At 38.8% G+C, this 14458-nt stretch overlaps 1 protein-coding gene across 2 annotated transcripts in view; it reads right to left on the bottom strand.

The window, feature by feature from the left end:
* LOC120539470 (metastasis-associated protein MTA1-like) overlaps positions 1–14458 on the bottom strand; it is a 335861-nt gene that overhangs the window by 50809 nt on the left and 270594 nt on the right. For both annotated transcript variants that reach the window (XM_039769548.1, XM_039769549.1), the window contains exon 12: positions 9068–9183. In XM_039769548.1, coding sequence (XP_039625482.1) covers positions 9068–9183 — 116 coding nt within the window. The remainder of the gene's footprint in view (positions 1–9067; positions 9184–14458) is intronic.

The raw sequence follows: 14458 nt of genomic DNA, 5'->3' as shown, positions 1-14458 counted from the left end.
GTGCCACAAAGTTTTCTGAAATGTACTATACAGGTCATAAAATGAATAATTCCAAATATCATATATACCTACGTGTCTGTTTATTATTTTTTTTTTGACATCATAGACCATAAGGTGCATACTAATTCAGCGTGAGCAGGAACACTCAATAAAACTGAATAAAAAAAAAAATAAAGTGACGGTGAGATACGAAGAAGGCAGATTCGCCAGCGTCTGTGTGTCAGCTTTTATCCCTCCAGATGAGAGAATGTCCAGTTCCATTGTCTCAAAACACCACTCACATCTCCAGTTATTCCCAGTTTCAAATAAAAACAGTGTCAGATTCCTGGGTGAGGGGGCGGTAGTATGTATTGTGATTGTGATTTAGAGAGAATAAAAGTGAAAAAAACAAGGTAACTTTTACAAGTCCTATAAATGTACACCATGTGTTACAGACGCAATCCAAGTGTATGTGTGTAGCGTATATTAACAACTAGCAAAATACCCGCGCTTCGCAGGGGAGAAGTAGTGTGTTAAAGAAGTAATGAAAAAGAAAAGGAATCATTTTGAAAATAACATAACATGATTGTCAGTGTAATTGTTTTGTCACTGTTGTGAGTGATGAGTGTTGCTGTCATATATACACACACACACACATAAACATATATATATATATACATATCCATACATATATACATATACACATATACACATATATATACACACACACACATATATACATACATACATATATATATATATATATATATATATATATATATATATACATACACACACATATATAAACATATATATACATATACATGCATATCTATCTACATATATACATATACACACACACATTATATATATATATTTATATTGTTATAATGTTCCTGGGTGTGCCAGAATCCAACAAGGAAAAAAATTAAAAACATTATTTGTACAATATCTTAATTTATTTATCCATTCCTAAATAATTAAATGGGCAGGCTATTTCGTATCAGTGCAATACGCTGCTTGTTAAAACGGATGACTCCTGCTCTGACGTCCAAGTCTGCGTGGATATTATGAACTATTGTATCTGTTCAAGTTCTATTTAAATTTTAAATAGAAGGAATTTATATTTAGTCGACAGAAATATCTTTGGTAGGAATGTAAGTTAAATGTAGGCATCATTGCATACATTTTTCTTCACCATACAAATGTAAAGAGTAAATTCGCCTTACATTCCAACCAAAGATATTTCTGTCGACTAAATAGAACTTGAAAAGATATATTTTTTCGAATGTGATCGTGCAATTCAGATCGAGCTGACATCGAGCCCACGTGCTATTGTGGTTTCGCCTGTGTGCCTCAATAAGTCACCCTCCCCTCGCTCTTACTTTTTTACCGTTCATCTAATGATTACACTGAGTATGGCTTTACCAAAACAATCATTGATGGCGAATAAAGTATCCATTATTCATAAAGCTTTAATTGGTGATCTGCCTTTCTGCGTTAACCGCATATTTTTTCATACGTCTCAAACCAAGGGGATGCGAGGGTAAAATGAATCAGGAAGCGCTGATATATATGTATGTGTGTGTATACGGTATATATGTATGTATATATATATTGAAATAGTTTTACTGTGAAATAATGCAAAGAGTACGCGACACGTGTTTCGCCCTAATTTTGGGGTCATCTGGCGTACATACTCAGTGCACCCCCTCTCGGGAATCAAACCTCAGACGTCGGCGCTAGAGGCGAAGCCTCTCGTGTTGCGCCACGGCGTGTGTTTTGTTTATTTGACAGTATGTACAGTAGATCGCAGTGGAGAAGTAGTGTGTTAAAGAAGTTATGAAAAAGAAAAGGGAACATTTTAAAAATTACGTAACATGATTTTCAATATACAGTAATTGTTTTGTGAGTGTTATGAGTGTTGCTGTCATCAAGAATTTGATTATCATTATTTCTTTCAATCAGGTTCGTATTTGTAGGATGTATTGTGTTCAAGTTACATTCCGTGTTTGTCAATCGTTATAAAGATAACAGGTTTCATTCATCGATTCGTTTCTTACTGCATCAATAAACAGCTCATCTTCCTCTTTATCTGAGACATGACACACTGCAGGCACGGGTTTTTTTTTACACTGTCTTCCTTTAGCGGGACATTGACTTTTTCCACCGTGTGCTTTGTTTCCGCAGTAGCTGCACTTATGAATATGCTTGTATGTATCACACGCTTCATATTTTTTTGCTGCCTTCTCAATTGTGTAATTCGGTTTTTGTTCAGCACTCTTTGGAACTGTTGCTTTTTGTCTGTGCACTGCGTCAGTTCACGTGAGCCGCTCGTGTACATGCATCTTAGGTTCACAGCTGTGCTGGTGCCATCTTGTGTGATGTCCACGGCTGTATTTAATGTTAGCTAAGACCCGACACTTAAAAGTTTCTCTCGCAGTTTCGCTGAGTTTGTGCCAAACACCACCCTGACCATCTCATCTTCCTCTGCATAAGCACAGTCCTTCACCCGTGAATATTTAGCGGCAGTGTTTCTATTGGATTGCTGCTGATGGACGGCCTTATATAGGCAGGCACTAAATTACGTGGGAGGCGTAACTCCACCTCCCACGGCCATCGAGCAGAAGTCTATCTATACTAATAAAAGGCAAAGCCCTCACTGACTCACTCACTCACTGACTCATCACTAATTCTCCAACTTCCCGTGTAGGTAGAAGGTTGAAATTTGGCAGGCTCATTCCTTACAGCTTATTTACAAAAGTTGGGCAGGTTTCATTTCGAAATTCTATGCATAATGGTCATAACTGGAAGCTATTTTTCTCCATATACTTTAATGGAGTTGAGCTCGATGGCCGTGGGAGGCGGATTTTTGTGTGACATCATCACGCCTCCCACGTAATCACGTGAACTGTCAACGAAGTATGTAGAAAACAAGGAAGAGCTCCAAAAAACGCTGAAGAAAACATGCATTATACAATTGAGAAGGCAGTGAAACAATAAAAAGCGAGCGACTGACACATACAACCATATTCATGAGTGCAGCTACTTCGGAAACAAAGCACGGTGTAAACCTAAAGATTAAATTAAGTTCATAGACAGGCTGCCGCTGGCGTTTGTCATGCCCACGGCTAATGCGGGATACAAGTTTAATGAGAGGACGCAGGATATAAACGAGAGTTTTGATCACTTTGTAACTAAGTTAAAATTGCTGTTGAAGGGCTGTGCTTATGCAAATTCCGAGAGACTGTCTTTGTGGGGGGATTGACAGTTAAGGCGGGAAGGGGAGTCACATCATCATCTCCCCTCCCATTCACCTCATTTCGCTCTGAGCTGAGCTCCGCAGCTAACACAGTCTTGCGGAACCAACTGTGACGCTGCCACCAAATACTCACAGAAAAATACACAACACGCTGTCTCTAGAGTTTCTCAACACTCTGAATCCTCCAGGCACTACTTACAAAAGGTTACACTGACAATCGTGTTACATTATTTTTAAAATGTTTCCTTTTCTTAGCACAAGCACAGCTGAGAAGCTTCGATGCATGTGCTCCATAACGCGTTAAAAAATAACGCATTTAATCACACTTTGCATTCCACGCAAAGGGCAACTTCTCTCAATGCTTGATTTCCTGGTACACCGATTACATTGATCAGCGCTTCCCGATTCATTTTACCCTCTACAGTTTCTCCACACTCTGAATCCTCCAAGCACTACTTACAAAAGGTTACATTGACAATCATGTTACGTTATTTTTAAAATGTTTTCTTTTCTTAGCACAAGCACAGCTGAGAAGCTTCGATGCATGTGCTCCATAACGCGTTAAAAAATAATGCATTTAATCACACTTTGCATTCCAAGCAAAGGGGAACTTCTCTCAATGCATGATTTCCTGGTACACCGATTACATTGATCAGCGCTTCCCGATTCATTTTACCCTCTACAGTTTCTCCACACTCTGAATCCTCCAGGCACTACTTACAAAGGGTTATATTGACAATCATGTTACGTTATTTTTTAAAATGTTTCCTTTTCTTAGCACAAGCACAGCTGAGAAGCTTCGATGCATGTGCTCCATAACGCGTTAAAAAATAATGTATTTAATCACACTTTGCATTCCAAGCAAAGGGGAACTTCTCTCAATGCATGATTTCCTGATACACCGGTTACATTGATCAGCGCTTCCCGATTCACTTTACCCTCCCACCCCCTTGGTTTGAGAAGAAGTATGAAAAAATATGAGGTTAACGCAGGAAAGCAGATCACCAATTGAAGCTTTATGAATAATGGATACTTTATTCGCCATCAATAATTGTTTTGGTAAAGCCATACTCAGTGTAATCCCCTTTCCATTTTATAATTTTTCCGCGACTAGCCATGATTAAATGAACGGTAAAAAGTAAGAGCGAAGCGAGGGTGACTTATTCAGGCAGGCAGGCGACAGCTCAATAGCTCGAATTTGGATATAAGTAGGTTCTATTTAGTCGCCAGAAATATCTTTGGTAGGAATGGAAGTTGAATTTAGTCTTTAAATTTCTATGGTGAAGAAAAATTTATGCAATGATGACTAAATTTAACTTACATTCCTACTAAACAAATTTCTGTCGACTAAATAAAAATTACTTATATTGAAAATTCAAATAGAACTTGAACAGATACGATAGTTCATAATACCCACGCAGCACTAAGTGCACGTAAGAGCAGGAGTCATCAACAAGCAGCGTATTGCACAAACACGAAATAGCCTGCCCATTTAATTATTTAGGAATGGATAGATAAATTAATATTTTGTACAAATAATGTTTTAATTTTTCTTCCTCGATGGATTTTGGCACCCCCAGAAACAGCTGATCGCACCCCAAAGTAGATATATATATATATATATATATATAAATAAATATAGATATATATATATATAGATAGATAGATATAGATATATAGATATATATATGTATGTATATGTGTGTGTCTATATATTGTGGTGGATTGCCGGCATTTTACTCCGGCCCTCACCCCCTGGCCGCTAGGAGGAGCTCTCCCGAGAGCATATACGGGCCCCGAATTCCAGCAGGGCCTCATGGACTATGTAGTTTATATACACAGCCCTGCTGGATACCTTGGGGGCCACTGGGAGTCGCTGTCGGGAGGCCAATGGACTCATTTGGGCACCATGACCCGGAAGTTCGTCACAGGAAGAGCGACGGGCTTCCGGGGTGAAGAAAAGTACTGTTTACCCTGACCCGGAAGGAATAAGGACTTGTGGAACTGTTGGGCAGAAAGACTTCCGGGTCAGGGGGAATAAAGGACTCTGGGAACTCCCAGACAACGAGCTGAGCTGGGTGGTAGGAGGGCAACGCGTCTGGGAGTGGAGGATTGTGATTATTACTGATTTATTGATGAATATAGTGGAGTGGAGGGTGCTTGGTGCACATTATTATAATAAATATAATTATTGTGGCAATTTTACCAGGTGTTTGGCGTGGTACCTGAGGGTTCAAGGGAGCACTACTGCCCCCTACTGCGACAATATGTAGACATGTATGTGTATATATATACAGTGGAGCCTCGGTTCACGAACGTCCCGGTTCATGTACAACTCGGTTCACGACCAAAAAGCTCGCCAAACTTTTGCCTCGGTTCACAACCACACACTCGGTATACAAACAAGCCAGTTTCCCTTGCCTGCCTGAGCTGAGCTGAGAGAGAGAGAGAGAGAGCACGTGCCTGCTGGGGAGGGGAGGAGGAGATTGCTGCACGTGTTTGCCTGCCTGTCTGCAGGCTGTATCTGCTAGCACACCATCCCCCCACCACAGGCAGCCTGAGAGAGAAAGAAAGAGAGAGAGAAAGCGAGCGAGCTGCTGCAAGAGCTCTGTTCATTGTTCTCCTTCCATTGGCTTCTAAGCAAGTGAAGAGTGGTGAAAAGAAAATTTTGAAGAAAATTGAAATCGAAGTAAAGAAAGAAATTACAAGAGGTGGAAAAACTGTTTACCAGTTTACTCATTTACCAATTTGAGAACCCTTGTGCTTTCAAGCAGCATAATGCAAACAAAGCCAGACTGCCAGCAAACATGAAGGGTTGGGTCACAAGAACTTTGTTTTTGGAATGGCTGCATGAGGCTTTCACTCCCACCAGCTAAACAGCTAAAAGCACCAGAAACCCAAGAAATCACAAGAGAGAAAACACCTGAAGGAAAACACTTCATGCCAGAACTCGACTCATGCAAGGTTAGTTTTCTTGGTGGTTTTTGTATTACGGATTTTTCAAAAGTTAATTTTTCAGTTCATAACGCGATTTGTTGCAAATGTTCGCTTTTTTCCTTGTGCTTAAAACTCACGAAAGTGTTTGCAGATGGAGTTTTTCATAGCGCGATTAGGTGCAATGTTACCTTTCTCTTTTTTCAAATGTTCACTTTTTTCCTTGTGCTTAAAACTCATGAAAGTGTTTGCAGATGTAGTTTTTCATAGCGCGATTAGGTGCAATGTTACCTTTCTCTTTTTTCAAATGTTCCTTTTTTTCCGCTGTGCTTAAAACTCATTTTATAAAAAATGTTTACAGCGATCAGGCTTTAAGTTTAATAGCGTGATCTCCTGCAATCTTACTTTTTTGGTTGCTTGTGAGTTGGTTTTTAAATGCACTTCGGATTTGGTCGATGTTCCTTTTTTTTCTGCTGTGGTTAAAACTCATTTTAAAAAAAAAATGCTGCGCGAGCACCTGCTACAGAGAGATTAGAGAGCACGAGCGAGCAAGCGCAGAGAGAGAGCGCGCAGCTGACAGGGAAGAGATGGGGGTAGGGGTGTGTGTGTGTGTGTGTGTGTGTATGTGTGCGCGCTCGTGCTACAGAGAGAGAGAGAGCGCGTGAGCCAGGCTGCTCCTGTAGCTGTGGAAGGGAGGGAGGGGCTTTGTTGGTGTGTGTGCTACAAAGAGAGCGCGAGCGAGCCAGCTCGTGTAGCTGAGCAGGGAGCCTGGGTGTTTTGTGTCAGTGTTATTCAATGTTTTTACATTAGTTTACTATTACACTGTGCATTCTATGGTGTAATTAACTATATTTGTGCTTAATCTTTACATATTTTTACATATTTACATACAGTTTGTACGGTCTGGAACGGACTAATTATATTTACATACAAACCTATGGGGGAAACTGCTTCGGTTCACGACCAACTCGGTTTACGACCAAAGTTCTGGAACGAATTATGGTCGTGAACCGAGGTTCCACTGTATATATATATATATATATATATATGCCAGCAACACTCATGACAATGACAAAACAATTACATTGTCAATCCTGTTACGTTATTATTAAAATGTTTACTTTTCTTTTTCATTACTTCTTTAACACACTACTTCTCTGCTGCGAAGCGCGGGTATTTTGCTAGTTATAGTATATGGATGAAAAAATAGGTTCCAGTTGTGACCATTACGCGTAGAATTTCGAAATGAAACCTGCCCAACTTTTGTAAGTAAGCTGAAAGGAATGAGCCTGCCAAATTTCAGCCTTCTACCTACACGGGAAGTTGGGAGAATTAGTGATGAGTCAGTGAGGGCTTTGCCTTTTATTAGTATAGATAAGATCAGCTCAATACTGAAAATGGCAAATACAGGAGAGAGTGAGGATCGAACCGGGGACTCTTGATTACAAGTCAGCAAATCTTACCGTTATTCCACAGAAGCTGTTGTTTTATCTTAGAACCTTTTGTGAAAATGTTTATTTGATGTTTGGACTTCAGGCTTCATACATTATATAGTTTTGTCATTTACTACTAAAATATGAAAAACGTTTCTGTTTTAAAAATGTGTTTACACAGATTATTGTTTTAATGGTCTAGGTGGGAGCTTGCACTTGAGGACTAATATATCAAACTAAAATACGTATTTAATAACTCTTTTTTCAGCAATTGCATAAATTAAATAAAAAAGTAAACATTTCCAGTGGCAGTGCATGCAGCCAGTCTGAGGAAGAAAGCCACCAAGAATGAAAGCCATGTCACAAGGTATGCGACCAAATCTGCTTGCTAAGATAAGGGATATAATTGGCAGGTCTGATTCCAGTGATCTGAGTTTCTGTCTTACCTATGCTGTCTCAGGGATTATTCAGTTATATTATTCATTTATACTGAGAAAGAACACTGTATATCACATTATGTTCAACAGCAGCTATCAACAGAGTCCCTACAACAAATCAACCCCCACTCCCATTATGTCAGATCTATGACAAAATTAGATACAGTACTAGGAAGAATTAGTCACCCTATTAAAAAAAAAAACAGGAAACCAACAAAGCAGAGGACTGTTTTTTATAAATTCTGCTCCTACCAGTTTTTGAAAGTTTTCTTACTAGTTCCTCAATCAATATCTGTCTCATCCACATAATTAAAATTACATCCTATTGTTGAGACAGGCCCCATGCAATTCCTGCTAGAATATGTGCCTGTAAATATCAACCAAGTGCTGCATAACTTCAATAACTTAGTGAGACTATTATAATTGAATTGCCTGTCAAATAATCTTTCCACTGTCAGGGCAACACTCTCACTCTTTTCTCTCTATTGTAATCTTCCCTCCACCCAAAAATAATAATTTTATATGTTAATTACTTCATGTAGTTCGCAGTAGTGGTCAAGAAAATGTTTTATCTCATGTTTTACTGGATGAATTATATATTGAAGATTCAAACTGAAAGGAACCCTGCAAGACAAGTTCTGGACAATGGCGAACAATGTGAAAAATGTCCATAGAAAAATAAAATTCTCATGTAACTCGTGTTGCATAATCATGTCTATTGTCCATTCATATGGACAATATACAAAATGTTTGCATTTTTTGCTTAGATATTATTATAACAGTTACTTCCTGAAAGATGTAATTCCCACAATACTGTGCATTTAAATTGAAGACAGGATTTTTGGACCAATCAATGAGGGAGAGTGAGATCTTCAATAATTAGCTAATGTGTCTAGCTAATTTACCAGGTACACATCGGTTAACATAACTCGCAAACCAAGGTCCTGGTGTCAGGTTCCCAGATTCCCTGCAGCACTTTGGCTTTTAAATCATTTTAACCAGCTTTATTCTTTAGTACTCACAGTAACAGCTCTCACAGGCACGACCTGCACTATTGCTCTGACCAGGCTGTCCAGACCCATTCATTAAATTTGTCTTGCTGTTGTTCATGTTGATCTGGTTTGGGTTGGGCTTGTTGCTTTAAAGAAAGAAAGAAAGAAATATAAGGTGTAATTCCTAACAACTACAGTGCCCTCAATAATGTTTGGGACAAAGACACAAAAGACATGCAACAAAGTACTAAATGTGACTGCTTTAATATACCTACCATTTTAATGTCCCAAACATTATGGTACTCTGAAATGGGGGGGCCATGTATAAAAAATGTAAGTTATACATGGTGGGACTGAAATGAATGCAAACACCCCTAAATTAAAGTCTGCAATGTGTACTTAGATCATACAGTTGTGCTTGAAAGTTTGTGAACCCTTTAGAATTTTCTATATTTCTGCATAAATATGGCCTAAGCCATCATCAGATTTTCACTCAAGCCCTAAAAGTAGATAAAGAGAAACCAGTTAAACAAATGAGACAAAAATATTATACTTGGTCATTTATTATTAAGGAAAATGATCAAATATTACATATTTGTGATTGGCAAAATTATGTGAACCTCTAGGATTAGCAGTTAGTTTGAAGGTGAAATAAATTAGAGTCTGGTATTTTCAATCAATGGGATCACAATCAGGTGTGAGTGGGCACCCTGTGTTATTTAAAGAACAGGGATCTATCAAAGTCTGCTCTTCACAACACACGTTTGTGGAAGTGTATGATGGCACGAACAAAGGAGGTTTCCGAGGACCTCAGAAAAAGAGTTGTTGATGCTCATCAGGCTGGAAAAGGTTACAAAACCATCTCTAAAGAGTTTGAACTCCACCAATCCACAGTCAGACAGATTGTGTACAAATGGAGGAAATTCAAGACCATTGTTACACTCCCTAGGAGTGGTCGACCAACAAAGATCACTCCAAGAGCAAGGCGTGTAATAGTCAACGAGGTCACAAAGGACCCCAGGGTAATTTTTAAGCAACTGATGGACTATCTCACACTGGCTAATGTTCATGTTCATGAGTCCACCATCAGGAGAACACTGAACAACAATGGTGTGCATGGCAGGGTTGCAAGAAGAAAGCCACTGCTCTCCAAAAAAAACATTGCTTCTCGTCTACAGTTTGCTAAAGATCACGTGGACAAACCAGAAGGCTATTGGAAAAATGTTTTGTGGACGGATGAGACCAAAATAGAACTTTTTGGTTCAGATGAAAAGCATTATGTTTGGAGAAAGGAAAAAACTGCATTCCAACATAAGAACCTTATCCCATCTGTGAAACATGGTGGTGGTAGTATCATGGTTTGGGCCTGTTTTGCTGCGTCTGGGCCAGGACGGCTTGCCTTCATTGATGGAACAATAAATTCTGAATTATATCACAGAATTCTAAAGGAAAATGTCAGGACATCTGTCCATGAATTGAATCTCAAGAGAAGGTGGGTCATGCAGCAAGACAACAACCCTAAGCACACAAGTCGCTCTGCCAAAGAATGGTTAAAGAAGAATAAAGTTAATGTTTTGGAATGGCCAAGTCAAAGTCCTGACCTTAATCCAATCGAAATGTTATGGAAGGACCTAAAGCGAGCAGTTAATGTGAGGAAACCTGCCAACATCCCAGAATTGAAGCTGTTCTGTACGGAGGAATGAGCCAGTGTGCAGGAATGATCAAAAGTTACCGCAAAAGTTTAGTTGCAGTTACTGCTGTAAAGGGGGGTGTCACACCAGATACTGAAAGCAAAAGTTCACATACTTTTGCCACTCACAAATATGTAATATTCGATCATTTTCATTAATAAATAAACGATGAAGTATAATATTTTTGTCTCATTTGTTTAACTGGTTTCTCTTTATCTACTTTTAGGACTTGAGTGAAAATATGATGATGTTTTACGTCATATTTATGCAGAAATATAGAAATTTCTAAAGGGTTCACAAACTTTCAAGCACCACTGTATGTGAATTGCTTGATTTATAATTTTAAACTGTGGTGCAGAGGGAGTAAATCTAGGAAAAATGTGTCTTTGTACTAAATATTATGGAGGGCACCATATATCTTTTTCATTAATGTATGATAACACTAAAATGTTATAGAAACTGATAAAAAAAACATCTACTGAGAAATGTAATTGTTACTGTTGCAAAAAGTATATTTAAGGCTTTATGTCATTAGATAAAAATGACAATTTTATAGCCCTGTGTCACATATATGTTTTAACATGTGAATGGTACTGTAAAATGATTTACATTTGCAGGTGGTTATATCTATAAACCTTTACAACATTTTAGACAGTCTGCACAATACAATAACAAATAATATTTTGTTTAAAATTTTAATAAACAAGAATGAAATTCAGCTACAGTAAACTAAAATACAGTAAGTACTAAATTCTAACCACTGAATCACTAAGTGATCAAATCTTTAAACCTGCCATTTTTATAATAGTAGAACTAACAAATAGTTGCACTATGTACTGCAAGGTGCTTTGTGAAACATTACATAAATTATGTTATGCCAATTAACTAATTTTTTTAAATACAGTTTGTTAATCCCCAAACTACTTTATAACCACTTTAACATGTTTTAAATTGCCCAGCTGCTGCTGATGACTCACATAAAGTAGTTTTTGGATTGGGGGTTCAGCTACATATATCCAATTCCTTCTATGCTTTTCAACTGTAGTATAATGCCATAATTAGTGTGTCATAGATGAAATTAATAATAGAAATCTACTAAACTCCTGAAAAAAGCAGTAATGCACTGCTACCTTACTGTCAGGTCTGGCAAGGATGACACCTCATCAAATTCTGTTACAAAAGTCTAGTACTGTAGATTTTTTTGTGCATATTGCTAGTAAATTGAAATATTACTTTATTTCCCTTTGCTATTAACAATCTAGAGCTTTTTAGTTCTTGAATTCATAAAACTATCAACAATGGTTATCTGTTTTGAATGCCTACACTTTACTTTGATAACAATTGAGAAGGAGACAGACAGAGAAGAAAAAGACAGTGTGGAAATTAAAGGATGGAGGGAATGGCAGGAACAGGAGAGAGATGGTGTATGAGAGGCAAGCAGCCAGCACAACAACCTAGGAGGAGTATGAAGTTGATGCTCGGGGGATGAAGAGGGTCACTGCTGCTAAACGTATCTTGGGGAAGTGCGGAATGGCAGGCTGGTCAAGAAACTGTCTGCATAAGTCCAAGGACAGGCAGCAGGAGTCGGAGATGGGAAGATTGGCATGACGCCTTGCCAGAGCCACAGACGGTTGCCAGGACCCAAGCCTATGAAGAAATGAGTTTGGGTGCGAGCCCTGGTGGGTGCCACGGGCAGCAGTGTCCTGAACCTGGGACAGAAAGTGGGCTGTGCCAGTCAGCAGGACATCTCCTCTGTCTGCAGGATCACATACGGTGTAAGCAGAGATGACATTGCTTTTAGAGTGATACAACTGAGACTTGATTTTAAAGAGAAGTTTGCTATACTATAATTTTATCCTTGATTTATGGTACAGTATATTTATCGGGCTTGTTTTCACCTACCACATGGGCACTGTTTCTTTTTATTGGATTATTTATTTATTACATATTAACCCAGCCACAGGGGACGCAAAAAACGTTGTGCTTCTTCGTGCCGGTCCCAAGCCCGGATAAATGGGGAGGGTTATGTAAGGAAGGAAATCCAGTATAAAATTTTGACAGATCAACATGTGGACAATAATACAGATTTCCATACTGGATCGATTTGAGTCTCGGGTTAACAATGACCACCACCAGTACTGTTAGTCAACAGGGTGCTAGCGGAAATTGGGCTACTGTTGGCTGAAGAAGGAGAAGAAGAGGGGGGAGATGTGTCCAGATGAAAGAGGAGAGGAGGATGGTAAAGAGAGTGGAACTGAGGGTAGGAACTTTGAATGGTGGCAGTATGACTGGTAAGCAGAGAGAGTTAGCCAATATGATGGAGAGAAGGAAGGTTGATATATTGTGCGTGCAAGAGACTAAATGGAAGGAGAGTAAGGTCAGGTGAATCGGAGGTGGATTTAAATTGTTCTATCCTGGTGAGGATAAGAGGAGAAATGGGGTAGAGGTTATTCTGAAGGAACAGTTTGTCAGTTGTGTTTTGGAAGTGAAAAGAGTGTAGACAAAGTAATGATTATGAAGCTGGAAATTGGAGCTGTGATGATGAATGTTGTTACTGCATATGCCCAGCAAGTTCGGTGAGAAAGATGATGTCTGGAGTGACTTAAATGAAGTAATGGACAGTGTACCCAAGGGATAGAAAGTGGTGATTGGTGTGGATTTCAATGGACATGTTGTTGAAGTGAAAAGAGGAGACGAGAAGGTGATGGGTAGGTATAGTGTCAAGGAGAGGAATGAAAAAGGTTAGGTGATAGTGGATTTTGCTAAAAGGATGGGCATGGCTCTGGTGAATATGTATTTTAAGAAGAGGGAGGAACATAGGGTGACGTACAAGAGTGGAGGAAGATGCACACAGGTAGATTATATCCTATGCAGAATTCTAGATTAACACTAGAATTCCCAAAGCCTATGAAGAAACTTGTAATCCCAGCCCAGTTTAAATCCCCTCACACCTTTTCGTCAGCATTCTTTGTGTTGTAAATGTGTCGAGAAGCACAAACAGCAAGAAGCCTGCTATCCCATCCCCCCACCAACGCAGAAAGGTCACAAAGTTCTCTCAGCTTAAGTCTGTTTACCTGCCTGTAAGTTGCTTAGAGTTGTACAGGGTAAATAATATATTGTTATTTGGAATACATGCATTTTATGTGTGTTACGTGTCTACAACAAACCATGTAAACCATGTAAACAAATGGTTAAAACAGAAACGTTTTTCATGTTTTAGTATTAATTGACAAAATGTAGACATGACGTGTATAATATGTGAAGCCTGAAGTGCAAATATTAAATAAACACTTTCTCAAAAGATACAAGTATAACAAAACGTGTGCTTTTATTTAAGAATATAACTGCAGAAAAAGATCCTGCATTATGGTGTGACATTGACACACCCTTAATATGGCTGCTTTGGTGGTGCAGCAGTAAGAACTGCTGACTGGTAATTAAAAGGTTATTGGTTCGACCCTAGATGCCTCCGTTTTGAGAAGTGAGCTTCTCTCATTCTTACTATTATAGAATAAAAACATACATTTGATTTGAGTCTGTAACAGCCAGCGTTTTTTTTTTATTCAGTTTTATTCTCCTAGTCACATCCACACTCCCCCTGATCTGACACTGCTGTTTTCACATAAAGACGTGCTATAACAGAGGTGAACTCAGATGATAGTGAGTGTTCTACATCAGAGAAAGAATGCATGTTGCTGTTTTGCCGCACTTTGTATATAAAAGCCAGATC

This window comes from Polypterus senegalus, chromosome 11 (assembly GCF_016835505.1).
Source record: "Polypterus senegalus isolate Bchr_013 chromosome 11, ASM1683550v1, whole genome shotgun sequence".
Classification (NCBI taxonomy): domain Eukaryota; kingdom Metazoa; phylum Chordata; class Cladistia; order Polypteriformes; family Polypteridae; genus Polypterus; species Polypterus senegalus.
The sequence above is the reverse complement of the archived record's forward strand: the minus strand, read 5'-3'. Positions and strand labels throughout refer to the sequence as shown.